Raw genomic sequence first — 27746 nt, 5'->3', positions numbered from 1 at the left:
GATGCTCTGAGATGATGTAAACTCCAAACGCCGGCTCAGGAACTGCCTCTGCACGGGGATCACAAATGCTGGGTCGGACCCTGGTTGAAGCTGGGTCCAAAAAACCGGGTGCATTTTGGTGTAAAAGGGTTATAACTATGCCCCCCATGCAGCGCCCGGGGCACATGACCCACTAGACCCCCCTGTAATTATGGACCTGCCACTAATGTATAGTACAGTTCCAGTGTGCTAATCATGCACATATTCAGTAGCAGCATGAATGCTCATCCACAACCTGCAGAGCACACATCCATCCATCCATCACTCCTATCCTATATTTTGCACAGCCAATAACTGTTTTTGAATACCATTCATCACCAGCAGGGTGTCAACTTTCACCCATATTCATAGATATTTCTCTAGCAGATCCCACTCTTGATTGCAAGATCCACCAGCAAGCCTAGGTAAAACTAGGAGTGCATTGGACCACCCATTCACCCAAAACATAGTTTATTTTTGTTATTACCCTCCGGAAGCGTCTCACGGTCGTTCTGCATTTGCAGTAATAAAAGTGTGCACACATGCGTGACATGATGAGGTCATGCAGCATGCATACATCAAAGCCGTCTTCCCGGCCACCCGCCCTTGCTAAACACTGCACCACCTGCCATTTCCAGACACATCTCACCACTCTGACCGCTGGCAGCTGACCCCGTAGTCCAGTGTGCCCCTGTGATTAGGACAAAATAGTACACTGATCTTCATGTGTTGGCCAATGTATAAAGTAAAAGTTCATCTTTTCCTGCAAGGCCACACCTATTGCAGCAAAGCCATACCCCATGCATTGAGGAAACATCCTTTTCAGTGGCAAATGCAGGATTTTTAGAGGGGGATTTCCAAATGTAATCCAAAATCTCCCATGCATTGGAGAGTATTTATGGGAGACTGGGGGAGTGGTAGCAGTCCCGAAAATTGTTATTTTTATAGAAACAATACTCAACAGTACAAATGGTATAGGCTGTTTCAAACATTTAAATAAGATAAGTGGTCAGGAAAAGGTTAAACATATAATAAATATGTACACAAACCTAATAGAACCAGTGCTGCACTTCATGGTAAGGCTCCTGTCTCTTCCTCTTGGTAGCTACTCTCTGGTCCATTGTGAAGTTTGAGGACTCAGATCCACACATACAGTAAATGTGGTAGAAGAAGCTGGTACACTAGGCATGTGCAGCAGCTCTGTTCTGTCCCTTACACTGCATGATGTGGTGCTAGCCCTACTAATCATATTATATACCAGTGCTATTGTTGTCATAATTTAAGGTACTTGCCAAGAGGAGGGGAGGTTTCCGGGCAACCATGCTTTCATTGCAGGGCAGTATATAAGCTAATCTTAGTGTGTTGCTTCATCCTGACTTCCATTTCTGTTCAGTACTGATACTCCAAAAAAGCTCCTGTGATATTACTATATAAGGAAGAATATCATAAGACCACTTATCTTAATGCCAGCCCCAACTTGTCTAACTCAGTATTCTTACACTAGATCCAAAAAGACATAGATGATGAAACTTCTTCCCAAGGACGACAGAGTAATTCCAAACCAGAATGGCTGCCTGGGGAGTGCAAATTGTTTAGGTGTGTAGAGACACTACTACTCTGCAAAGAATGCACATTTAAAATTGGCCTGCTACTTGCCACCATTGGACAGGAAATCTTTTCTGTCTGAACATGAAACAAGGGTCAGTACCACCATCATACAGTAGACCTTGGAGCAAGGGTCATCACTCCGCATCCCTGGTTGGTATAAAGAAGATGCCCTATATTGTTGGGAATGTCTGCAGTTTTGATATTTAGCAGAGTACTTTACACACCAGTGATTTTAATTCAGGCAATAACCAACCAGTTACTAACGATTGTTTAGGGTAGTGGTGCTGGAGCAGTGTACTGTAAGAGCAGTAATCGTGGGTTAAAGTCTTCAGGCTCAGGAGCTTACAGAAAGACAGCTGTCCTCCACCATGTCGCTCATACACAGTGATAAGCTGGCGCCACATGTACGCGATCTTGGTTAGGGATTGAGGCATTCCTAGAGCAATACATTGAATGCAAAAGGACCACATGCAATGTATTACATGTTATCCTACCACCCAGGAAGGTCCCGGGGGGCTCATGGGGTGGTCGGATGGCCATACACTGCTGCGATACATCGCAGCAGTGTATGGCCACCTTAAGCCATTGATTTTCAAATTCAGTCCTCAAGACCCCAAATGGTTCATGTCAGTGAGTAATGATTGCACATTTGCTCCTGCTGGGGTCCTGCAAAAGGTAAGCTGTTTGGGGTACAGGAAAAAGTAGAAAAAACAATTAGTTAAAAAGTGATACTCGGGAGAAAAGTGTTGAAAATGCTAGAAAGTGCAATATTTATGACATTCCTGTGTCCATACTTTTTTGCAGATTTTGAACACTGTCATATCTGAGGTGAAAAAAATCTTCTGTGCCTTAGTTCCTATTACTGTGAATCACTTGTCACCATTGCATCATAACAGTGCTGTGCATCAAGGACATACAATTGCTGGTGTCTTGTGTCTGTAGCGATGATTGTTCTGATTCTATTTCTCACAATGCACATTCCTCTTGAAAATTGAATTCTGTGGTCTCTTTGCTCTAGAACACTATTGGGAATAAAAATTGTTCCCATTTCTGTTACATAGAATACATTTTGGATTTATGTGACTTTGTTTCTTGACCCAATTGTCAATCAAGCTTTAGTTATCACAACTTTAGTGGCTGTCAATATTTTATTATCAATCCCATTAATTGTGATAGAATCACACTCATATATCTTGGTGAACTATTTCTTATAGCAGCTGAAAAGCCTTGTTGCACCTGAATCGATATACCAAGAATCTTTACTGTGGTTATCTGTTAATTTCAAGGCCTACTGATAATTGTCATCACATTTCGCGTTCTGCACGGGATCCACCTTTTTCTAATTGCCATGTAACCTACTTGTCACAATTATAACACTTGAGCTTGAATTTCCAAACTTCTTACATTCTGCTTGTAATGAAGTTGTATCAGTATTAGGTTCACAAAATACACATTCCAGAAGCTGTAATAGCTTGGTTCTCACTGTGTCTCTTGTTACATTGTGTTGTTTGCTTAAAATGCTATGACTAAAAAGTCATAATCTGGTGTCAGATCTTGAGATATAGCAGTTGCATTTTCTTTGTCCTTTATTCTTATACTAACAGACATGGCCTGATTAAGGGTTCCAGTTGCCCTAGGCTTATACAGAAGTGGCTGATAAATGAGATAAATGCAAGGCTGATAAAGAGAGATAAATGCCCAGCCAATCACCTGTTAACTGCCATGTCACAGGCTGTGTTTGAAAAAAGTCAGTAAGGAGCTGATTGGCTGGATGTCTATATCTCTTTATCACCCTTGCATTTATCTCTTGTTAAGGCTTAATACATCTGCCCCATTGTATCTAACATGCTCTAAATCCCAGACTCTATGCGACCTGCACTGTATCCAACACACTATGGGCAAAATGTAATAGGGTGCAATTTTTTTAGACAGTGCAATTTTTTTTGTGCTGAAAATGGGCAAAATGGCATGTTTAACGCAAATTGCACATGTAAAAGTGTGCAATTTGATGTAAAAATCCCTCATTTTGCCGTGACCAAAAAATAGCTCTTCAAACATTGCTCTTCAACCTGCTCTTAATCCCACACTGCATCCAACCTGCTATATATTCCACATTGTATCCAACCCGCACTGTATCCAACCTGTTCTATATCCTGCACTGCATCCAACCTCCTATATATCCCGTACTGTATCCAACCTGCTCTATATCACACACTGCATTCAACAGAACAGGACAATGAAGCAATTTTTAGGTGGCATTAGGTGGCAAAAAGTAGTTGAGGGGGCCCTGCTCATGAGAGCTTACTTTGTAAAGGGGAGGGGCAGACAGACAGGATTGACACAGAAGGGGTAGAAGTGATCATAGACAGAAATTTAGATTGAGAGATGGCTGGGTTTAAGGAAGAGGTGGTTGAGAGCACATTTAAAGTTTTGTAGGGAGGTGGGGAGTCTGATAAGGAGGGGTAGAGATTTCCTGATATAAAGAGCACAGCGGCCAAAATCTCAGAGACAGGAATGGGAGGAAGTAACCCATTGGCAGGAGAGGTTGTGTGCATTTTGGAGCAAAGAGAGCGTGAGGGAGTGTAAAGAGAGATAAGGTCAGATATGTAGGTGCGAGAGGAATTTGTAAAAGCCCCCATGCACTTATACACATGTGACACCTTGGTAATTGCCTGCCAGGGAGCTGCTGGGCTCCCTGGTGGCTGGACCGCATACGATACATCATGGAGTGATTCTGTTGGTTTGCAAAAGCAAGCACCTTCTTTGATGGACAAAACTATGTGCACTGCAGGTGGGGCAGATGTAACATGTGCAGAGAAAGTTACTTTTGGGTGGGGTGTGTTCAAACTGAAATCTAAATCACAGTGTCAGAATAAAGCAGCCAGTATTTACGCTGCACAGAAACAAAAAAACTCACCCAAATATAACTCTCTCTGCACATGTTACATCTGCCCCACCTGCAGTGCACATGGTTTTGTAAATTAAAGAAGGAGTTTCTTTTGCAAACCAACCAGAATCACTCCCCATATGCGGTTCGTTTAGCATACAATGTGTCTTACACACTATATCGTTATTAGTGGCATAGCCACCATGCCGAACCCCCCGCCACTGCTTGGTGGAGCAAGTGCTGCGGGGGGCACCGGGTTCGATGCAGTACAGGTGCTGTCAGTGTTAGAAGTGCAGAGGCGGCCGGCGGCAAGATCAGCAAGGTGCAGAGAGGGACCTTGTTGATCTTGCTGCCGGCCGCCTCTGCACTTCTCACACTGGCCCTTATTCTGGTTGGTGCGGTCGAGCCGCATATGCGGCTCCGACCGCACCAGACGTATCCCCGCCCACACTACGGATCGCCACGGCCGTCCGTACACGGACGGCTGGCGATCCGCACGAAAATGGTGGAGGCGTACGCCTCCACCATGGTGGGAGCTGCCCCCTGCATTCGATGGTCGACGACCATCGAAGGCAGGGCCGCACGCCGCGGCAGCTCCCGCAAGCTGAGACCACACGGACAATCGTCCGTGTGGTAGCTTGTATGGGGGCTGAAAGCTGACATCCGCCGACGTCAGCTTTCCGCCCCCATGAGTGGCGTCATGCCCTCATTACCATGCGTACGCCCCGCGTTTGCATGGGAACGCCCATGAAACGCGGGGCGTACACATAGGGAAATGAGGGCATGAAGCCTCTCACGCCCCTATACGCCCCCTTTGCGGCGGACGAAATCCGTCTGCGGCGAAGGGGGCTGCACATGCGCAGATTGACCTCTGCGCATGTGCAGAAGAAAAACATCGGCGGTACGGCCGCACGCGGGCCGTACCGCACGAATCAAAATAAGGGCCACTGACAGGCAGCAGCGCCAGCAGCAGGAAGCAGGGGCGAAACCCTTCCCTCCCGGAGGACCTCACTGTCGCGTTGAGAAGACGCCGGAACCGTTGCCAGGGATACGCGACAGGCTGGACATGGAGCCGCTGGTCCAGGCTTGGAGCTACTTTCGCCGCAGGAAGTCGTTGGATCTTGGAGAAGGAGCCCTGTGTCCAGTTACCATGGCGGCTGTGTGCCGTGGCCGGGGGTGTGATGGGGTGAAGGGCTGTGTGCCGTGGCCGGGGGTGTGATGGGGTGGAGGGGAGGGCGCCACAGATGTTTTGGCTTGGGGGTGCAAAATTTGACGTTACGCCCCTGATCGTTATCAATGTTCTCCGTAATCATGCAGTCAAATTTCACTATATCGTCAACTACCTAGATCTTTTGAATGAGAGTTCAGGGTACAACCACTAACAATATCCATAATGATACAGTTTAGGAGCCTCTACATCATCAGGGGCCAGATGATTAAGCAGGGGTTAAAGTGAGGAGGAATGGTGAGGTGGAACATTTTAACCTTCACATTGGCCCTGCACAGTAATACCCCTTTTACACCGCCGAAAAATCCGGGTCAGCGGCAAGTCAGACCCAGATCATCGGCGGTGTAAATGGGACACGCCGTGTCCCTTTACACGGGACTTCTACACAGGTCCTGATCTTGGACACAAACCAGTCATTTCAGTCAGAGGGACTGCTAAACCTGTGACTGAAATGATTGGTTCGTTTGGGCCCCCACAATAAAAGAAGCAATGCTCAAAATAGTGCATCATATAATAATAAGAAGAATATCAAGAAAAAAAAAAGAGAGTTGGTAACTCTACTTGCCCGAGTTGAGCATCAGCGACGGCATTAGTAGATAACATTTAATCTTCACCATGAATGATGGCAGCAGCTGGAGCTGGAGTATTTGGTCCTTTAAACTGTTTGTTATCCATTTTTAAATTACATTTAAACAAAAGTTATATAGATTTTAAAAAAAAAATTGTTTTTGAGGACGGGGCCTGTCCAACACTGCGAGGCAGAACAATCACACATGGAACTTATGAAGTTATATTATAATTTATGACAGTATTAGTATGGTGTATTGGGGTGCAGTACACACAAACAATAAAGAAGAGCAAAATTATTATTTTTTTTATACATTTAAGGTGCAGCTTGCGCAACACTGCAATGAGGCAGAACAATCACACACGGAACTTTTGAAGTTTGATTATAATTTATGACAAAATCAGTATGGTGTATTGGGGTGCAGTACACACAAACAATAAAGACTGCAGAGCTGTGCGCTGCTTGGGGAAGCATGGCAAAAATAGTGCCGAATTCTCGTGACGCCGAGCCTATAAAGGCTCGGTGTCTCACGAGAATCCAACATGAGACTTCACCATTCGGCCTCTTTCGGGTTTCCAAGAAAAGCTGGAAACTTGCGAGCACAGCTCGCGGCAGGCAGTGTTCGGATTCCACAGAATCCGGACAGCTCATTTCTAATTAAAATATTAAAGAAATAGTGTTAGTGAGAAAAAAAATGTGCTAAGTGTTAATAGAATTTCCTTGCTGGCCAATTTTACCCAATTTAGGGTGGTGTGGGGTGCGGTGCCCCTGGACTGGTTGGGCTGGGTGGCTCTAGTATGGCACACCTTTACATTAATCTAACCCCATTAAGTCTCTAAAAGGAGTTGGCCTGTTGCATAAAATATATGGATACTAGTGTTTCTGCATGTGTATCCAAACCATTAAGGATAAGGAAGAGGGCCCTTAGTATTAACTAGTGCAGTGGTTCCCAAACTTTTTTGAATCAAGGCACCCTGTAGTAACAGAATTTCATCCACATCACCCCTAAGCCAAAAATTTCTTACTGAGAAATTAAGTAAATATAAGTAAAATAAATTGTGTTCATACGTCATCTTTAGCTTTAACCTCTTTGCTGGCACTCCCGAGAATTTTCTGGACTATGCGCCAGTGCCCAGTATGGCAAACCGGGAAAATCCTCGGGAGTGCTACTGCCTGCGTTCACTCTTGCCGGGCAGCGCCACTGAGCTGAGCACTGAGATCAGCACTGCGCTCAGCTTTAGCCGCTGCCCGGCTCCTGCTGCCTGGCCCTGGCTCCTTCCCCTGGCTGTGTGCGGCGTGACCTTGCTAAAGTCACGCCGCACACAGCCGGGTTGCCGGGGGCAGGCCCGAGCAGCGGCTGATCTAGTGCTTGGCACAGCCTGGCCCCTGGTAGCAGTGGGGGTTTTTAAGCTATCTCTCCCCCCCAAAAAAACTCCCCCAGTGGGGAGTGCTCCCTTAAGGAAAAAAAAAGCCACTGAAGGGGTAAAATATGTACGGAGGGAGAAGATTTGCTTCTGTTTGCCCACATATTTTATGATTTGCAGCCACAAGCACTGGTTTTGCCAATAATTAATTTGAATTGGTCCTGGACCACCAACTCGAGGCACCCCAACAAAAGGTACCAAGGCACCCCAGGGTGCCACGGCACACAGTTTGGGAACAACTGAACTAGTGTAAAGGGAGAGTTAAGGCACCATACACTAAGCCGAGGTATTGCATGTAGCCTGCGAAACCTCATCAACTATCCACTGTAGAGCCGCTGGGCTTCCCGGCAGCCAGGGCCGGACTTGCCACTAGACCTGTGAGGCCAGACTGCCTGTATGTCACAGCGTGGGGAGTGACCTCCTGACTACTGGCAGCAGCATCGGATGGTCGAGCGGGCAGCAGCAGGGGTGAAAGGCAGCGGCAGCAGCATAGCCGAGCGGGCAGCAGTGAGTGACTGTTTGGCCATGCACATGAATGATATTTGCGGTACCGCGTCACGGTCCGAAGACTCCCTCGCTCAGCTCACTGAGCCACTGCCGCCCGGTACCCATTGGAAAACACAGCCTATTGGCTGCTGTGCAGGGGTGGGGACAGCAGAGCCAAGCCTCCCTCCTTCCGGGTCCATGGGGCGGCCAAAAATAGTTTGTTCCTAGGAGAGGCCTGAACCTTAAATCCAGCCCTGCCTGCAGCCAGGATCACATATGTACAGTGTGTCCCGTCCTTTTGCGTATGATGCATCGCATGCAATGCCATTCATTGCCCCAGAATTTGACAAATCCTTGTGGCAGCCATGGTGATCTCCTTGACTGTGCATCAGATTGGAATTGGAAATAAATGACACTTTTCACACGATTTATTGTCCCCATATTTTGTAAAAAAGGGCCATACTGTACTAATGTATAGGCACCTTTAGACTGAGATTTCTTAGTCCAACAACTAGGAGACATGCCCTGATTGCCCGGTTGTGGGCAATAGAGACAGTTATTACCACAGAGATCTATGTTCAGGGGAGGGCTGGGCAGGGGGGCAGGGTGCCATGTGGCCCCCGGGCCGCTTTATCCAATAGTGCCGCCGGCCGACGGAGGCACAGCTGGCTACAGCGATCGGAACTTTCAGTTCCGATCAAATAACTCAGCGGGAGCCTGCAGCAGAAGCTGCCTGTAGCATCAGTGAGGGCAGCAAGGAGATTTAAAGATGGCCACCGGAGGCTGAGTAGGGCTGCTGCACATGAGCAATAGTCCCTTCTTCCATGGGCCTTTGAGCCCAGTAGCTGCCACCGGGGGTGGGGTCCTGCTTTACTCCCGTGGCCCGGCTCCTTCCTATAAGATGTGCGATACGCTGCAAAACCGCGGTGGAGGGGTGGGAGGAATTGGCATCCCAGCTGCAGTTCTCCTCCTCGGCTCTCAGCCCTGCCCTTGGACTCTGGATCCTCAGTCCCGCTGTTTGCTTTTACCAACTGGTAAATCCCCCGCGCACTCAGTCTGCGCTGAGCCTGTAACAGTGCATCCACTCACTAACTCCACTGATAACTGCAAGGACAGCTGCCTATTGCTATCTATCCCCAGTGTCTCTTACACCCTCCTGTGTTACCCTGTAGCTGCCACCCCTCCTCATAGCCCCTGTCCTTAAAGTGTCCCTGCACAATGTGGGAGATGCCACCCCTCCTCATAGCCCTTGTCCTTTTAGTGTCTCAGCCCCATGTGCCTTCCAGTTGTGCCTTGTGGACGTTGCCCCTACTCTTAGTCCCTGCCCTTCAAGTGTCACTGTCCCCCTAATGCAGTGGTTCTCAACTCGGTTCTCAAGGACCCCCAACAGTTCACGTTTTCCACGTCACCTGACAGGTGCACAGATGCACTCATAATTCACTGACACATTTTAAAAGATCACAGGTGGAGCTAATTATGTCACCTGTGAGTCTGTGAGGAAACCTGGAAAACGTGCACTGTGGACGAGGTTGAGAACCACTGCCCTAGTGTGTCTCCCTGCACAACCTTTAGCTGCCACCCCTCTTCATTATCCCTGATTTTCTGTGACTCTCACCCCATGTTTCTCACCACACTGCCTGGCAGATGTTCCCTACATTGTGGTCCCAGTCTACGCTCCTAATTGCCCTCATAATCCCTTTATTTCTTTCCGGTGAAGAAGTGGTAGTGTAATTTTTTTATTTTGCTGCCAATGTGTTTCTTTTCATGTTAAGCTTATGTACATTATTTTTTAATCCTGAGGGGGCTAATGTGTTTTTCCCCATTGGGACTAATGCGGTGCAATGAAAAGTGAATAAGGAGCAATACCACATGGAGTAATGTGAATAAGGAGCAATTGGGGGGGGAGGGGGTGTGCAATGTGAATAAGATACATTATTGTGTGATATAATGTGATTAAAGTTGCATTAAAGGGTGCCGGGTTACAGTTGGAACTAAGGCCTTTGATGGGGGTACCAGTCAAACTCTTACCAAGGGCATCAATTTGGTTAGGGCCAGCTCTGGAGGATGCCTTAAATACTAAAAAGGCCCATGAAGGTCCAGTGTATTGCCTGGACCTCGGCTGCATTTTGAGTCTCCGACTGTCGGCGGTCGCGGCAGCCAGCCGCGGATGGTCACTTGATTCACCAACCTCCTTCTGTGTCCTGCATGGCTTTGGAAGATCTGCAGGTCCATAATTAGCTACAAAGCAAACTAAAACGGCCATGCTGCCGTGCATAGGCAGCCATATCATAGTCAGACATTGACATCGAGAACCACCCCCTTTTAAGTACCTACAGGCTACATTACCAATTCATAAATACTCCCCCAAGATTTTTATTAATACATTTAACGATGCATTATTACTTATGGGCCAGTGCTCTGGACTTGCCCCCCAGGCTAAAAGTTGCCAGCCAGCCCCTGTCTTTGTTTATGTAAGTAAGTTTAATTTATATAGCGCACTTTCTCCAACAGGAGTCAAGGTGCTTTAGAATAAAAAAAAGCCTATTTGCAAAAAAAAAAAAAAAAAAAGAGCTATGGAAATATGGGAACAATTTGGGAAGGTGTGCAATATACAAATGTGAAAGATGTAACTTTACATCTCTACCATAAAGCCCATTATACAGTATACACATAGGAGCTGGATGTACTTTTACTTGTTACTGACAGGTCTATAAAACTTTCATGAGAAAAGTACGTGTGTATTTACAGGGAGTGAATAAAGTGGGGCAAAAAAAAAAAAAAAACAGTGAAAAAGAGCCAGTGAATTGGCAGTTGTTACAGTGAAGTTGCTAAATTCACACTGGCCGGAGCAGCAGCAGCAGCAGCAGCAGCAGCAGCAGCACCACAGCGAGTGCACTAGCGGCAGCCCTGCCCTGGTGCTGGAAGCTCGGCCGCAGCACAGACAGGGTTAAGGCTGAGGAATGCAGGAGTGTGGAATGTGCATGCAAATGAGACGGATGCTAATCTCATGCTAATGTGTTTGTGGCTGGGAACAGGCCGAGGTTATTGGCTTCCCCGGATCCTAATCCAGACGGCTCCTTGCTGCTGCCCTGGGAGCTGCTGCCAGTCCCCCTCCTCATGCTGCAGGACATGCTGGATTGCAAGCTGGGGGGCTTCCGCTCTGCATTACCCTAGGGGGCTGCAATTCTGGGGTGTGGGAGGCAGGCTTCCTCCTATTTCTATATACCCCCATAGTGACTCCCCTCCAACCTCTTTCTGTACTTATGGAGGAGTTTGCAGAGGCTGATCATGCCTAGGAAAGGGAATGGGCAGCTGCCTTTACCGGATGGCTGGGAAGAAGCGAGAGATTACGACGGGAAGGTCTTTTATATTGATCACAACACCAGGCAGACCAGCTGGATCGACCCCAGAGACAGGTATGGTGACATGTAACCCTAAAGTGGCCCGTTGCATTCTGCACCCCTCCACCCCCTGTAATAAGTGCATGGTGGCTGGCTTGCCTGCACATTGTGTGTGTTATGTAGTGGGGGAATGGTATGATGGTGCTGCCCACTGTACAGAGAAGAAGAAACACAGTGTAGCAGCTGTTGCAGAGTTGTACGGTTATGTTGTATCACTGAGGCTGGAGGAGGGGGAGGGAGTTGGGGAAGAAAGGCAGGCAGGGCAGGGGGAGGTGGTAGGGAAGGGGGAGGCATATATGGAGCAGTCACTTTGGGTAATGCACTGAGGAGGAGCTAGCTCTGGAATGTTGGGCTCTGTGAGGGAGAAAAATGTGGTGAGGCAACATAGAGCAGCCTATACCCCTAACTGGTGGGGAGGGGGTGCACCAGTTTCTCACACTCCCTACACACTTGTGTTACCATTTACTTTCTGACTTTTTAATATTGTTGTTTTGTTTGTTTGTTTGTTTGTTTGTTGGGCTCCAGTATTTCACTAGGAAAGTTTTCTGCTGCTGTGTGGTTGTGATCACAATTGCTGCCATGGGTATTGCTGGATCCCCAGGCATCTGAGGGATTAAAGACTGAATATTTTGTGTGTCCATTGTAGTTACATGTGAGCCTCGCAGCATTGTGTGCTATAAATGTCAGCTATGTTACTTCAAGTACAAATACCTGTGTCACCGGATTCCTCGTCGCTCCATAGCTTTCAAGTGGAAACATTTCATTTTATTTATTTATTTATTTATTGTTGCTTTCCCCAAGCTTGGTATCATAGTCAATACTTGTGTTTCTAAGGAACGTGTGGCGAAGGTTTAACTTTGGACAGATGTTTATTCCATCCATTCTGATATGTGTTAGAGCATTTGTATGGTCTAATTTACTAAATACACACACAATAAAGTGATTCGTGGAGTTATTAACGTACGCACTGTTATACTGTGAGATTTGGGAAGATGGGGCCTAGACCAACTCAGTCACTGTAACCGATTCCTAAAATAATGTATTCCAGGTGACAATGGTCATCTTGTAAAGATGAGGATATTGGAGTCATTTCCCATTAAAAGAAACAACAAACTATTATCTATCACTTTATTTTTTAATAAAGTAACAATTTCTTACTTGAATTTTGTTCATATGAAAACCTGTTTGTTAGTGAATAATATTTACCCATTATTATAATGCTTTTACCATGAAGATACTTATGGGGCCTACACACGTAGCGATGGCAGCTTTGTGGTGAGCAATCTAGCATCACCCAGCACACACACAGCGCTGCACCAGCAATATGTGCTAAGTGATCATCTCGCAGCCATGTGTTCTCAATAGATTCGAGCACGCTTGAAATATCTAGCCCAGTGCTAGCGATGCGCAGGGTCGTGCATTGCTGTGGGGCACACACACATCGATTTGTGCTTAATTTCTAAGCGATCTAGTCAGATCACTTAGAAAATGTGCAAAACTCGCTACGTGTATAGGCCCCATTACTTCAATTATATCAAGTAACTACAAAATCTTGTAATTCGGGATGGAATCTCCACACACCTTAATCTGGAGGGTTGTGGTATATCGTATCAACGCTGTCTGGATGTACCATGTTCGGCCACCCTTAGTCTAACCAGTCTAGTTAGACGTCTAAAGATAGTCAGCTGTGTCTAGGTTAACAGTACCGGAAGTTAGACGCCAGCGTTAGAGCGACGGGAGCGTGATCGATGATCGACATGAATTTATTCACATTTCTTGGTGCCGAATGTCACAGGGGTCCCCATGGAAACTGTATATGTGCACAGTGTCCCCTCGCATGGATCGCTGCGCTTGCCATGCTTTGGGCACGGTGCCTCGCTACGGTCGGCACACTATTATCAGCTCACTCTATGTCCACTTGGATAGTAAAGTATGATCCAAGTCGACATTCGGCATGTGAAAAACTCATGTCGACCACACTCCCATCCTCTAACGCTGGCATCTTACTTCCATTACTTTCGATCTAGATGTGGTCGACTAAGCGTGGCAGTCGGACGGATACCAGTCTGGAGTTACTCCATGTTTGTCCATTGGCCAATATGCTGGCAGCATCACTGATGTATCTTATGCTTGAATTATAATGTAATAAACATATCAGGTTAAGCAGTTTCTGGTGTCCTACTCTGTGACTATTCTTGGTATCTGGGACACATTGAAGTCATGACTGCCTGCAAAATAATTGAGCAGTGACTAGACTGATTCCTGGCACGCTTCCATATTACAGTACATTGTCTGTGTAAATGTCATAGTAAAACAAAAAGTCAGAATAGGGGAATTCAATTACTGTACCCTCCTCTCTGGGAAAAGCCCGGAGAGGAGACTGTCAGCAGCACTTCGAGGGGCGGGGCCTGATGTAGAAGTCATGACACGATTTGCATCTTTAGCCCTGCGCTCTCCCCCTGAAAAGCCGCAAATCGTGGGAATTTAAAGCTGCAGTGGGTAGATGCGGAGCGGCAGCCGGTACCTGGGAGGGTTGCCCACCTTTCCCGGAGGGTAGGGAGGAAGACCCGATTTTCGGGAGTCTCCCAGCCATTCTGGGAGGGTAGGCAACCCTATACATACATGGCATATTTACAAAAACATATACATACACACTGCAGACACAAGCACAGATACACTAAGCATACATACTAAACACACTGCATACGGGATGCAGTTAAAATCCCGGCGGTCAGGATCCCGGCGTTCAGAATCCTGACGCCGGAATCCCGACCGCCGAAATCCCGACACATTCTCCCTCCGTGGGTGTCCACGACACCCCTGGAGGGAGAATAAATTAGTGTGCCGAGCGTAGCGAGGCACCGGGCCCGCTGCATGGCGAGCGCAGCGAGCCCGCAAGGGGGGGGGGGGGGCGATCCACGTCCCCTCCTTGTCGGCATTTCGGCTGTCGGGATTCTGAACGCCGGGATTCCGTACTGAATCCCTGCATACAAAACCTAATACAGTATATACATCCAAATACATATACAAATACATAGTAGATACACACAAACATAATGCATGTATAATCTCACACCCAGGGATCGACAAATTTCTTTAAAATCTAGGAGCCAGGATGAAAATGTAGGAGCCAGATAAACTAATAATAGGGACAGTGCGCGCCGAAGGCATGCCCCAAAAATGTACACACGCTGTATTGCCCATTTACATATACCACACACCGTAATGTCCATTACACATTATACCAAACATCATAATGTTCATTACATATAATACCACAGGCCATAATTACATATTATGCCACATAAATTCCGCTTACCTACATGCTTGTTGCTATGGGTTTCGTGCTTGATGCCAGGGGTTAATATGCTGTTGCTATGAGGTTACCATGGTCTGCCAGGGGTAAATGCTTGTTGCTATGGGGTTACCATGGTCTGCCAGGGGTAAATGCTTGCTGCTATGGGGTTACCATGGTCTGCCAGGGGTAAATGCTTGTTGCTATTGGGTTACCATGGTCTACCAGGGGTTAACATGGTCTGCCAAGGGTTTACATGCTCTGCCACTATGGGGGTTAACTTGCTCTGCCACTATGGGGGTAAACATGTTCTGAAAGGGGTTAATATGCACCCGCTCGTTGGCCTGCACCTTGTCTATGTAGATGGCCAGGCCGTCACTCAGTGAACTATTGCAGCGCCTCTTTCTCCTTCAGGTGGGAGATGCGGGTCGGGCTGAGCAGGGTGCTCATGCTGCTGCGCCGGACGGACTGCCAGGTGGGGGTGGCCGCAATGGCCTGGGGGTGAAAGATGACAGCCGGCTCCTACACAGCGGCGGCTCCAGCGACCGCAGCGCTCCGCATAGACCGTGGCTAATAGTGCGGAAAAATCCTGTGAAGGGAGCGGGAGAGCAGGGATAACGGGCACACAAGTTTAAGATCCGAGCTGCTTCTGGAGGCCAGGGCAGGCGAAAAACCCCGTCCCCCCTATCAGGCTATTTTAAACCTTGCGCCAGATCAGAGCCAATCAGGAGCCAAGCTACCACTGCCTCTCCTGATTGGCTCCCGAACCGCTCACCACGACGGACCTGCTCTTGCCTCTCTGGCTCCTATACAGCCGGTGGGAGTGGAGGAGGGGTTGACGACCGGCACTGCACCACAAGCCCACCCGGCCAAGACCAGGTTGCCAGGGAGCATAATCTGGTCGCCCTGGCGACCGGGGTTTGTCGAGCCCTGTACACACCAACACAGCATACACACTGCATATACAAACATGGCATGCATAGACACAGCATGCATGCACACACAAAGTATATTTACACTATCACATGACAAACACACACACACATAGATTGCATAAATACAGCATGTACACACAGACACACACATACACACATCATGTGCACACTGATAAACATATTATACACACCTTCCCTTATCAAGCAAACCTCAACAGAGATATTGCCTTACACTGCCAAAATAATAACTAAAGCTTGAGGCATATAACACTCACCTCCACGGCTTCTGAGGACCATCCCTGCATCCCCTTGCCACATGGAACACAGCCTTGGAGGAGGTGCATGCTGCCTTTGTAGCTAGCTACCCCTGCTGTCAGCCAGCACAGCGGCATCCTGTCTCTCTGTCTAAAAGATAGCTGCCGAGAGCCACAGAGCCCGCTGGAGGCTGCATTTAAAAATAAATAAATAAAAACCCGGTCGCCTGCAATGCCGCATCTCGTGGCGGGCAGGGTGGGTTTCTTAGAGATCTAAACAGATCGCTTAGAAAATATGGAAAAATTGCCCCATGTGTATGCATCCTTAGCTCTCACAAGCAGGGCCCTCTCTGCTCATTTCAGTGGCGGAACTTGTGGGTGGTGAACCCTGGTGCAAAATTGAGGCCCCCTTCTTCAACCCTACCTAAATTCACAATATGCAACATGGCAGTAGGTGTCAGGGAGAGGCAGAGTGTGACTGGAGAAAAACAGTGAGTGAGTGAGGAAGAAGGTGATATGGGTAGCAGTGGGCCCTTAGTCCTCGGGGACCCCGGTGTGCTGCACCAATGGTAGTTCCGCCTCTGATGCATGCAACTATCTTTATTTGCCATGTATTTGTCCTAAATTGTCTTGTCCTCTAATTTGTTATTTAATTGTTTTTTGCTCATTTATGTATTTTTAAGAGCTGCAGAACCTTTGTGGCCAAATAGAAATAAATAATGATGATGATGATAATAGTAGTGCCGATGTGCCTTCTTACAATTATCATTATTTCTCTTATTGGTTTTCTGTTCTTAGCAAAGTGTGATTATTACAACGCTTTGCACATTTTTGGCAGCGGGCAACAAAAAGAGTATTTTCCACATTTGCAAATAGTGCCTATAGTCTTCTGCATTTCCTCAGTGTTTGCAGGTAATCTTCTCTCTGTGAATGCAGAGAGAAGTTTACCTGACCGCAGGACTCTGCACATAAGCAGAGAACCGATCAGGTCTGAATAACCCCTCGTTCTTGAGAAAGAAAGAAAACAGTGGGCTAATTCTTTGATGTCTGGGATAGTTACTGCCAGATGTATCAAGCATCAAAAAAGTGATAAAGTGGACCAGCCAATCCACTCCTATTGTACCTGTCATTTTTCAAACCCAACCTATAGCATGGCAGGTAGGAGCTGATTGGCTGGCTGTTTAACACGCTCCATTTTATCACTTTTGAAGCTTGATACATCTGACCATTATACTGAAACGTTACCTCTCTGGTGAGGGTCTCTGATAGCTTTAAGGATATTTGCCAATACAAACTGGTTTTCGTATAGGAAACGGGTGTTACATTTCGTTCACAATACTTTTTCTTTGTACTATGTACTTAAGCAATTTCTTGTTAAATATAATTGCCGTAATATTATTTTTTCATTTTATTTTTATTTATTATGTGTTATTTGGTAAATCATTGCCGTATATATATTAGGAGTTCTATTGAAGATGGACGTTGCTATGGGCAATCAATCAGATTCCATATATTCTCTTCTAAAAGGTGCTAAATAAGAAGTAGAGTCTGATTGGTTGCTATGGACAACAGCCCATTTTCAATAGAACTCCCATCTTCGTAATAATACCCTGAAAGTCTTTGATGGTAAATCATGGAAAATGTTTATTTGTCTGTGTTTTGAACTGGTTTCAGTTAAATATCCAAAGTCCTGGGAGGAGCATGTTCATGTATGTGACACAACAGGATAAACATACTGCTGCCTTTATGTTGTGGTTGTGCTGAGTGGATAGCGATGTGTCATCCGTGCAGTGACATACCTGGTGCAGGAATGTGCTCTGTAGCACTGGTAACCTTACAGTGCACTTTGAGATTTCTTAAGCGTTGCATTTACTGTACTGACTGTCTTCTGGCCCTTGATATTAATTTCATTCTTTGATTTTAAAAGTTCTACGGTCTTGCCTGCTAAATCCATTATAGAAGTAATTCAGATATTTCAATGTCTTGTTTCCCCTTTTTTTTTTTTGTCACGATTTAGAGATATACCAGGCTAACTACGCAGCATTGTGCAGTTTGCCCACTTCAAATATAGGGGTATATGCAATGCTGTGATGGTGAGCAGTGCCAAAAACTCGCCGTCAGTATTGAACTGCCCCCCCTTCACTCGCCGTTTCCACCTCGCTGGGTTTTCAGTGAGGTGGAAATGGCTAGTGCGGCCATCAAAATGGTGGGGGTCATTGCAGCGGGCTCGCTGTATTTGCGGCAAACCGTGCCATTTCAAGGAATCCTTTGGTGGCGAGGATTTCCTTGGAACATTGAATACAGCGAGGGGGGTTGAAGGCGAGGATGGCTTGTTTTCGGGGATTCTCCCCGAAATCAAGCCATCTTTGCCGCACAAACCCCCCTCACCGGCGGCATTGAATGCCACCCATAGTTTATATGTATTGACTACTTGAAATAAAAACATTATATGAAGACACTTTGGGCATTTTATAACTGGCTGATATGCTAAAATAGCAGCAACTATCTGGTAATACAGGCTTTTGGTTCTTGCGTTGCACTGCATTTGTATGTTGACAATTCTGGACTTTCTGAATAATGTCTGGACAACAACAGTTAATTTATTTTGATGTTTGGTTGGGCTAGGTTTCGGAATACTTCAGGCTAATTGCAGAATGAGTTGGAATATTGGGTTACAAGTTTATTTCATCTCTAGTCTTGGAAAACTGAGGAATTGTATTCTAAGTTCTAGATAATGTATTGGTAAAGAAAACAGAGGTATGTCAAAGTGTCCATAGACACTTATGAATTACTCAGGTTCTGTGGCTGGCTGACTTCAAGTTTGCATTTCTCCAGAATCTCCTGTGTATTTCATGTGACCTGAGTCAAGTCATAAGGCCAAGTTACAGTATTGATGATAGACAATGTCTAGGTCGACAGTTGTTAGGTTGACCACTAATGGTCGACAGTGACTAGGTCAACATCAGAAAATGGTCGACGTACTTTAGGATGACACTGCCCGTATATTTTTTTATTTATTTTTTAAACAAGGTTTGATTTAACTTCTTTTCCTGATTTCACTATAGTTTTATTGCATAGGTCAGAGGTTCTCAAACTGTTTTGCAGGTCTCCTCACAGAATCACAAGTGAAATAATTAATGCACCTGTCAGGTGACCTGGAAAATGTGAAATGTGTGGGGTCCTGAGGACCGAGTTTGAGAACCCCTGGTATAGGTCATTAATTTTAGGAGCTAATGTTACAGATAAGCAAACGCATTTTATTGCTTCATCTTAAAGCATTAACTGTGAATATCAATCCATTGACTGCCGAGTGCTTTGAAAATGATGTGAAGGATGTTAGAAAAAGTTTGGGATGTTTTGTATAATTTGACTATGAGGAGCCTCTCTCCATTGTGTAGTTTGCCTATATGGAACCAACCTCCTATCCTTTTCTCTACTGTGTAATTTGCCTATGTGGATCCAATCTAAATCCCCTGTCTGCTGAGCTTTCCACAGTGTGATTGGTTGTAAAAAAAAAAAAAAGTAAAGGCCCATACACACTGGGTGACTTTAAGCTGAAAGTCACTCAAAACAGCAGGTTTGAGCGGCTTTCAGCTCAAAGCCGCCCAGTGTGTATGCCCTGGTGATGAGCGGTGAGAGCTGCTGCGTGCTCGTGCATCATTGCCGGGAAAGCCGGGATGGACGGCTCTCCATAGCGTCCTGCATAGATGAACTGAACTTGTATTACTGGGTAATGGGCTAATGAAGCCATCTATCTGCATTGTTTGTTGTTGGATGCAATTAGTGTCTGCATTCTCAGTGTTTACTTCTGTGTTTGCTGTGTGCTAATGAATTGTAATTACAGTATTACCGGAATCTTCCTTTGTTGTCACTGTTTGTGCTCCCTGTGAGTGAAATCAGACATGACTTGAAGCAGCAAAAGTCATTACTCACTTTACAACATTTCTGTAATTTTTTTGGGGGGGATTCTTGAAATTAGTAACTGCAGTAGTAAGAGGAATACATTGGAGACAGAAATGCGTTTGCTGGCCCATTTGGTTTAGGAAGATATTTGTTGTAACGTAAAGCCGTGTACTCACAGGATTCAGCCCCTGTGATTCCGACTGATCCCTGATTTCGCTTTACCCGGCTATTATTTTGCTGTTCTATACAGTGGGAAATAAATCTTATAAACATTGAAATGGCATCATCCGTGCCATTTCCCTACATTGGTTATAAGGCACAATCGGCCCAATTCAGGCCTGTAAGCTCGGCTACGTATTCACAGCCCAAGCGATTATCGGATGACTGCGTATACGCACAGTACGTTTTTGCGGATGTACAAGCCAGCTGTATAATGGAGCAAGCGACCCTGCGACCGTTTCGGGGCAGTAACCCTGTGTTTTCTGTGAGTGCCCCAGAAAACGCAGGAGTTCCCTGGCTGTTGGGAGGGATGTCCGGTGACGTCATCAACGGCCTCCCCCCCCCCCATAGCCTTCGCAGCGCTAAGCGAGTCTAGACTTACTTGCAAACAGAGGGGAATCCATTCAATGGCGAGTGATTACGAATGAGTTTCCCCCTGTGTGCACGATGCAAACGAATTTGCAGGCATGCACATGGGCAAATTTGGAATCTTCTAGAAATGCTTGGTCTGCATAAAGTTAAAAGGACGCAGGACTATGTAGTATGGAGTATGGCCCTGGCTGCCAATAGATTATTAGCAGATGGGGCGCAGTCTAAAATTGCAATCATACATTTCTGTGCACATACTTTAACTGTACAATGCACCATGGGAGCCTGCATTCTAAAATGATTACATGATTGGTGGTTCACACAACTGCCCCCCATTTGACTGAGAAAGGCAATACACAAATCTGGGGTGTTCCCAAGCACCTACTGAACTGGCACCTATGCACCAGATTAGTATACATACCTTACATTTTAAATTCAAGAATGGTATAACCATTTGATTGTAATTTGCTTGGCCTATTTCAATTTAATAAACGTCATGAGTATTCAAACATTCATATTTCCCTGACAAGATGCATACCCATGATGCTTTGCATTTTCAAAGATGGCTACTAATGTGAAGAAGGCTAGGATGTGGGTTTAAGACTTTTTTTGTTTTTGAAATAGGTACAGTATATGTAGTTTCTTTTAAAACTACCTTTTGTTGCCAAATGTCATGCTGATACACACTGGAGGGATTACCACGGGAGGATGAAATAGTGCATACACACTGACCGATATCCCTACAATGACTAGACCTCAAAATAAAATATTGCGCCATGTAGCTACTGCTATGAACTGCCAGTTGGCAGCAGACTGGAAGCAACCTGCTCCTCCATCTTTACAGTCTATTCTTTCCCATATATGGTATACCTATCGTATGGAATACATGACCAGTATCATTAACTGCTCAGCTCTTCTAAATCATTTGGTAAAATTTGGAGCCCGTGGTTAGTCCCTCAAAATGACCTTTCTCCTATTACCTTGCTTTTGCTTTTCTTTTACTTTTGCTTTTCTTTTACTTTTTTCCCCAGTTCTTTTCTCCTATACAACCTAATTTTTGGATGTGTTTTTTTTTTTTTTGTGAGTTCTTTTTATCTCTTATATATTTAGCCAGATCTGTCACTCATCCCCTGTGTAGCTAACATTCCCGCCCAGCAGGATACACAAACCCGCCCCCCCAGGGAAAAGTGTTCTATGTGTATAACGTTCTACCTTGACATCACCTTCCCCCGCCCAGCCAGGGCTACAGTACACGCCCACCATCCACCATTACTCCAAAGCCACCATCCACCATTACTCCCCCTCTGCCAGCAGACCCCCCTACCGCGATTCGTGGCACCCCCACGACCCCCCCTTCCCCCATTCGCGGGACCCCCGTGACCTCCCCCCCTCCCCTCATTCGCGGGACCCCCGTGATTCGCGGGATGACCATCAATGATTTCAAATCATCGATGGTTTATGGCCGATGTTGAATACTTTTGCCATCGATGTGGGAGGACCAGATGGTTTCCCTACATCAATGGCAAAGGAGAACCAATCAAGCTTCAAATTTTTTTAAGGTGCCGGGACACGGTGCATAGTTCTGCCCCCCCCCCCCCCCCCACACACACACACACACACACACACACACACACACACACACACACACACACACACACACACACACACACACACACCCGGAAGTCCCGCCACCGAGTTCTGATTGACCCACGGCCTATTCAGTCAGATATATTGGATGACAATCGATAGCTACAACAATCGATGGTTATCCAAGTAATATGTTACTACTATCGATGGCATGGTGCAAAATCGCCATCAATGCCAACCATCGATGGCGTCTGCACCAATGCCCATCCCTACTCTGCAACAGCCAAAAACCTTTACTACCCCTCATGCCTCTATCACTGCCCTTCCTCCTGTTCTCCTGCCCCGTAACTTCCGCCAGTGGGGAGCCGCTCACCCTGTGTTGCCCACATTCCCCTATCATGCTTTGCCACCTAGCCTCCTTCTCTCATGCACCCTAACTCCCACCCAGTAGGAGGAGACACTGACTCAGGGCCACCGTCCTGTACTCCTGTGCTGCCACGCTGGACCCTCACCCACTGGCAGAAGCTGCACAGTGTCCCCCACCCTCCTCTTTAGTCCCCCTTATGCCCACACACCCCTATCACTACCCAGCCTCCTGTTTTCCTGTGTCGTGACCTCCGCCAGTGGGGAGCCGCTGACTCAAAAACACCCTACTATACTATTACACACACACACACCTAAACAACACGCACACACACCCCCACACCCACAAATGTCACTGTACCCTCCACACTATCAATGTACATCTTCATCTGTAACCGCTTTTTAATTAAACAAAACAATACACACCCCCTTCCAAACCATATGCTCTCTATTTAACACATTTCACCTATAACTCAAGTTGCAATACAGCCATCTTTCATACAATTCTAACCATATGTCTCACAATACAAACGTTCACAAATTAAGGGGGCGCAGCCCCTTACGACGATGTGAAGAGCGCCCGTAGGGCGCGATGAATCACCTAGTTTCCTATATATGACAAAACGGATCACACAATAGTTTTTTTATTTTTTTTTCTGTGTAACCTGATATGATATATATTTTGTGGGGATTCAATCTCTTCTATGTTTCAATTGTTTGGGTCCTTGTTGTTTAATGTGATCTTCTCAATAATAATAAAGTTATTATGAATGGTAACTTTTAAAATGCTCGGTGTCCATACATGTTACAATGATTGTATACAATATTGTATCCAATATCGCATCTCATTGCATCTCGGTTTTGCGATGAGATCTAGTACAAAAAGTATGTGCAGTACATACTTTTTGTACTAGATCTCATCTCATTTCATCGCAAAACCGAGATGTGATATTGGATACATTAATTATAACGTGTATGGGCACCTTTACTACTTAGATGGGTCAATAATCAGGTATATTTGAAACGACTCAAACTTCACATTAAGTGAAATTGATACACGCAGTCTTACATGGTTGTGGACGGGTGTGGATCAGTTGGTCACCAGCAAGTTGTTAGACCATCATTAGGTCGACATGCAGGAAGGTCGACAGTGAAAATTATTATTTTTTATTTTTTACCCTAATGTCCTAGAGGATGGTAGAACATGAAATACCGCCTGTCGGCACATGTTGTGTCAACATGGACACTGAAATGTACCACCACGTCCACTGTGCTCACCATGCTTCGGGCACGGTGCATGGCTTTGCTCGGCACACTGTTATTCTCCCACCACGCCCTAGTAGATGGTAGGGCATGAAATACCACCTGTCGGCACATATCGGCTGAAAAAAACAGTAAAAAAGCCTTATGTCGAGTCGACCTAATGACCCTGTCGACCTAACACATGTCAACCTAATGACCTTGTCGACCTAACCCATGTCGGCCCAATGACCCTGTCGACTTTACTGCATGTCGACCTACTTGGTGGTGACCCAATGACCGTATCCCTTGTGGACAAACCTCCATATATATTATTTCTAGAATGTGATTTTTGGTGACGATCCCCTCATACTCAAACAAAAGCGATAAAAGAGATACCATTTTATAGATTAAGTTCCTTACTTCTGACAAATTGTTAATTTGCCCATTTTATTGTTTGTTTGAAAATCGAAGTTAAAACATCTAGTTTTGGCCCTAGATGTTTTTCCCTGGATGTGCTGACACAGCATGGCTAAGATGATCAGTTTTGCCTAGCTACTTATGAACTGGTTCTTCTTTCATGCTACCGCAAACCACCAACCTCGCTATAAAATGAATTGTATTTTATTCGCAAGTGAAATTTTCGCATGTGCCAACTAGTAAATAATAATATGCAATGCGCCCTGGCTTTTTACCAGCGACCTCCTAAAACAGTGCTGTGCTGCCACAATAGATAGATGCCTTGTGCATGTGCATATCAGATCCTTGGGAAGCCCAGCACGTCCAGAGGTGCTAGCCATGCCCCCCCCCCCTTAGTGTAGTGAAAGCCAAGACACTAGCCCGCGCCACCCCTTTAGCGATGCTGGTCGGGCCGTCCAGAGCCCTGCCCGCATCCTTACAGTATCAGTAAGAAGACCGTGCAGTCATATACATATATTCAAGATCCTGGAGCAATTTGAACTTGATATTCAGGTGCCGATAAAGTTACACCTACTCCATCTACGCTTACACATCCGCCCGCATGTGGCTGCACAGAGGAAAAATCAATCGATGGTTTCTCCCTATCAAATGATTTTGATGGGGACTTACTTTTAATTATGGCAGTTCTTGTACAGATTTGGGGTCATGTGACGTCTATCGCCTGCCCCAAACAGGCTGGTGTCTGCCTAGTGTTTCCATGGACGCGCCCACTATTTTTGTGGGCACGAACTGGGCGGATATCTGCGAATGCCCCCTGCCTGTCAGTCATTTTGCGAAGGCCCCGCCCATTTGTACCAGGGGTGTGTGCATGAGTAACTTTCCGCATGCGCACTCCCCCACCATCGGAGACAGGGGCCGAATTCGCTTCTTCGCGAGCTTGTCTGAATTGCCCCTCAGTGGGACTTATTTATGGATATCTTTCCAGCGGATGCTGTGGGCTGCATAATGCGGATTGAGACATCATATATTTATGATCGGCCATAACATTTTAAACCACTAACAAGTGAAGTGAATAATATCTCAATACAATGGCACCTGCCAAGGAATCTATTAGGAAGGAAAGGAACAGCCAGTTGTTGCCGTTATTTTGTTTAAAGAAGGGAGCGGATTTGGTTTTACTCAGTTCTTTTTGCCATGTTATCGCAATTTCGTATTTTTCCGATTGGCTATCGGCTGTCACATGTTTTGGATAACCAATAAGATCCCAATTTGTGATCAGAGTAGATCTGAGTGAAACAGAACACGCTCACTCCTAGTTTTAAGTAGGAAGATCGGGCAAATATAAGGATCTGAGTGACTTTGACAAGGGTCAAATTGTAATGGCAGGACAACCTTGGGCAGCACTTGTCATATTTTGACAATTGAATTTGAATTCTGACATAACAGATCCGAATTAAAAAAAGAAAAAAATCGGATCTGACACCCTTCAATGGTGTCATTAACCGCTGCATTGAATCGGTGAATACCGATATTTCTCCTATCGGAAATATAGGCACAGATTGAATACCCCCCATTATCTGCATTTGGATACTGTCTCACACAAATACATACACACAGTAATACATGCTCAAATATACATCTAAGTTCTAAAGTTCCTTATGGAAACAAAAAGACAAGCGTATTGCCAAAGCGTACTTAGGCCCTTATTCTGGTTCACTCAAAGACCAATTCCTTCTCAAATGGACAAAACCATGTGCACTGCAGGGGGGGGGGGGCAGATGTAACATGTGCAGAGAGAATTAGATTTGGGTGGGGTTTTACGTCAAAGTGAGATCTATATTGCAGTGTAAAAATAAAGTAGTCATTATTTACGCTGCACAGAAACAGAACAACTCACCCAAATCTAATTCTCTCTGCACATGTTACATCTGCCCCACCTGCAGTGCACATGGTTTTGTCCATTAGAGAAGGAATTTGGAATTAGAATTAGAGAATTAGAGGAATTAGGAATTAGAGAAGGAAATGCCTTTATGAGTGAACCAGAATAAGGGCCTTCATCCTGATTGTTGAATGAGCTAATCATGAATACAGAAATGCTGTGTACAGGGAAGGGAAAGTGGGTTTCTTAAGTTAGTTTTATTGCTTCCTGTAAGTAAACTGGAATGCTTTAATAGGCTTTTAGCATATTGTTATTCATGTGAATGAGCGAGTTGTTATCTTGTGTGTGATAAATTGCATACATAGGTGTATACTGTGTTATCTTGTAATGTAAGCACAACATGTACATGCCTTTATGGTAAAACTACTCTGTTTACCCCTGTGACCTTATCAATCCTCTAGCTAATTATGCTCATTAAGAAGACCACCTTTTTCTAACATAACATTATACTCTTTTAAACACTTTAGACGTGTAATGAAGGTGTGTTCCAGCATTAGATAAAAATCAATAATTAGCTGTTAATGCCCTGAATGCTTAAATCTTTGCTTAATCTCCCCCTGCCCCCTCCTCATCCAGAGTTTTTGACAAGGTTGTGTAGGTATTATTTTGTAAGGCAGCAGGATCTTTTTTTTTTTTCCTGTTGGGAGTTAAAGTGGACACTTATGTGGGGAACACACCAGGACGATATGGCCCAAAACGAGTCAATTTAGATGCAATCTCGACCGATTGTATGTAAATTGGCCATGTTTTGGGCCATTTCAGTGTCCTTTTGATGCGATCCCGATCCGATGCGGGTCGATCGGTCTTTTCTGAGATCCTACCTGCTGCAGGGTCATGATCGGATCGCGATCACATCAGCCGCATTTTCGCGGCAAGTCGGAGGCGCCATCAGCTCATGAGCGAGTCGTACCTTTTTGTGACGACCCGCTCACAAGCACCATCGTCCTGGTGTGTACCGGGCATTATTCTAGGTACACACCAGAACGATTAGGGCTCAATCCCATCAATCTGGATCCAATTCCAACCAATTGTATGTAGATTGGGCATGTTTTGCATGTTTAGATCCAATTCCGATCCGATTCCAATCCGATGCGCGTCCCTGCTGTCGTTTGGTCGTTTTACAGATCCTACCTGCTGCAGGTAGGATCTGTAAAAGATCCATTCAACTGGATACAGACTCAGATCGGATTGGGATCGGACCAGATACAGATCGTTAGCGGATCATTAGCAGATCGTGTGCTCCAACAGATTGTGCGACCATCGCACAATCTACTAACGGTCTACTAACAATCAGGATCCTTTTGGTGTGTACCAGGCATTATACCCTATGGCTCTTTTTCACGTGTTTTCGACCCATTGGGCCAATAAATTGTTTGTAAAGTGCCATATTGTTTTGTTTTACCCCCGGGTCCGATCCGTGGGCCACAAGTGTATCAGTTTGGTTCTGGAGATCGCCATGGCTTCCACAAGGATTTGTTGGATCCTCTGGCAGTCAATAGCATATGATACCTGGCATGCAAAAGGTGCATCTGCGATGTATCATATGCGACCCTGCCTTCTGGGCATGCAATACAGTGATTTACTGCATGGAGGCTTTACTGTA

The 27746-nt window shown here is 45.7% G+C and overlaps 1 protein-coding gene across 1 annotated transcript in view; it reads left to right on the top strand.

Annotated features, from left to right (window-relative positions):
• The first annotated feature begins 11076 nt into the window (after positions 1 to 11076).
• The window catches only part of WWC2 (WW and C2 domain containing 2), a 190367-nt gene continuing 173697 nt past the window's right edge, over positions 11077 to 27746 (top strand). Inside the window, exon 1 of the mRNA XM_083170703.1 lies at positions 11077 to 11635. Coding sequence (XP_083026829.1) covers positions 11508 to 11635 — 128 coding nt within the window. The 5' untranslated portion in view covers positions 11077 to 11507. The remainder of the gene's footprint in view (positions 11636 to 27746) is intronic.

The sequence above is a fragment of the Crinia signifera genome, chromosome 1, assembly GCF_055691185.1.
Source record: "Crinia signifera chromosome 1, ASM5569118v1, whole genome shotgun sequence".
Lineage (NCBI taxonomy): Eukaryota > Metazoa > Chordata > Amphibia > Anura > Myobatrachidae > Crinia > Crinia signifera.
The sequence above is the reverse complement of the archived record's forward strand: the minus strand, read 5'-3'. Positions and strand labels throughout refer to the sequence as shown.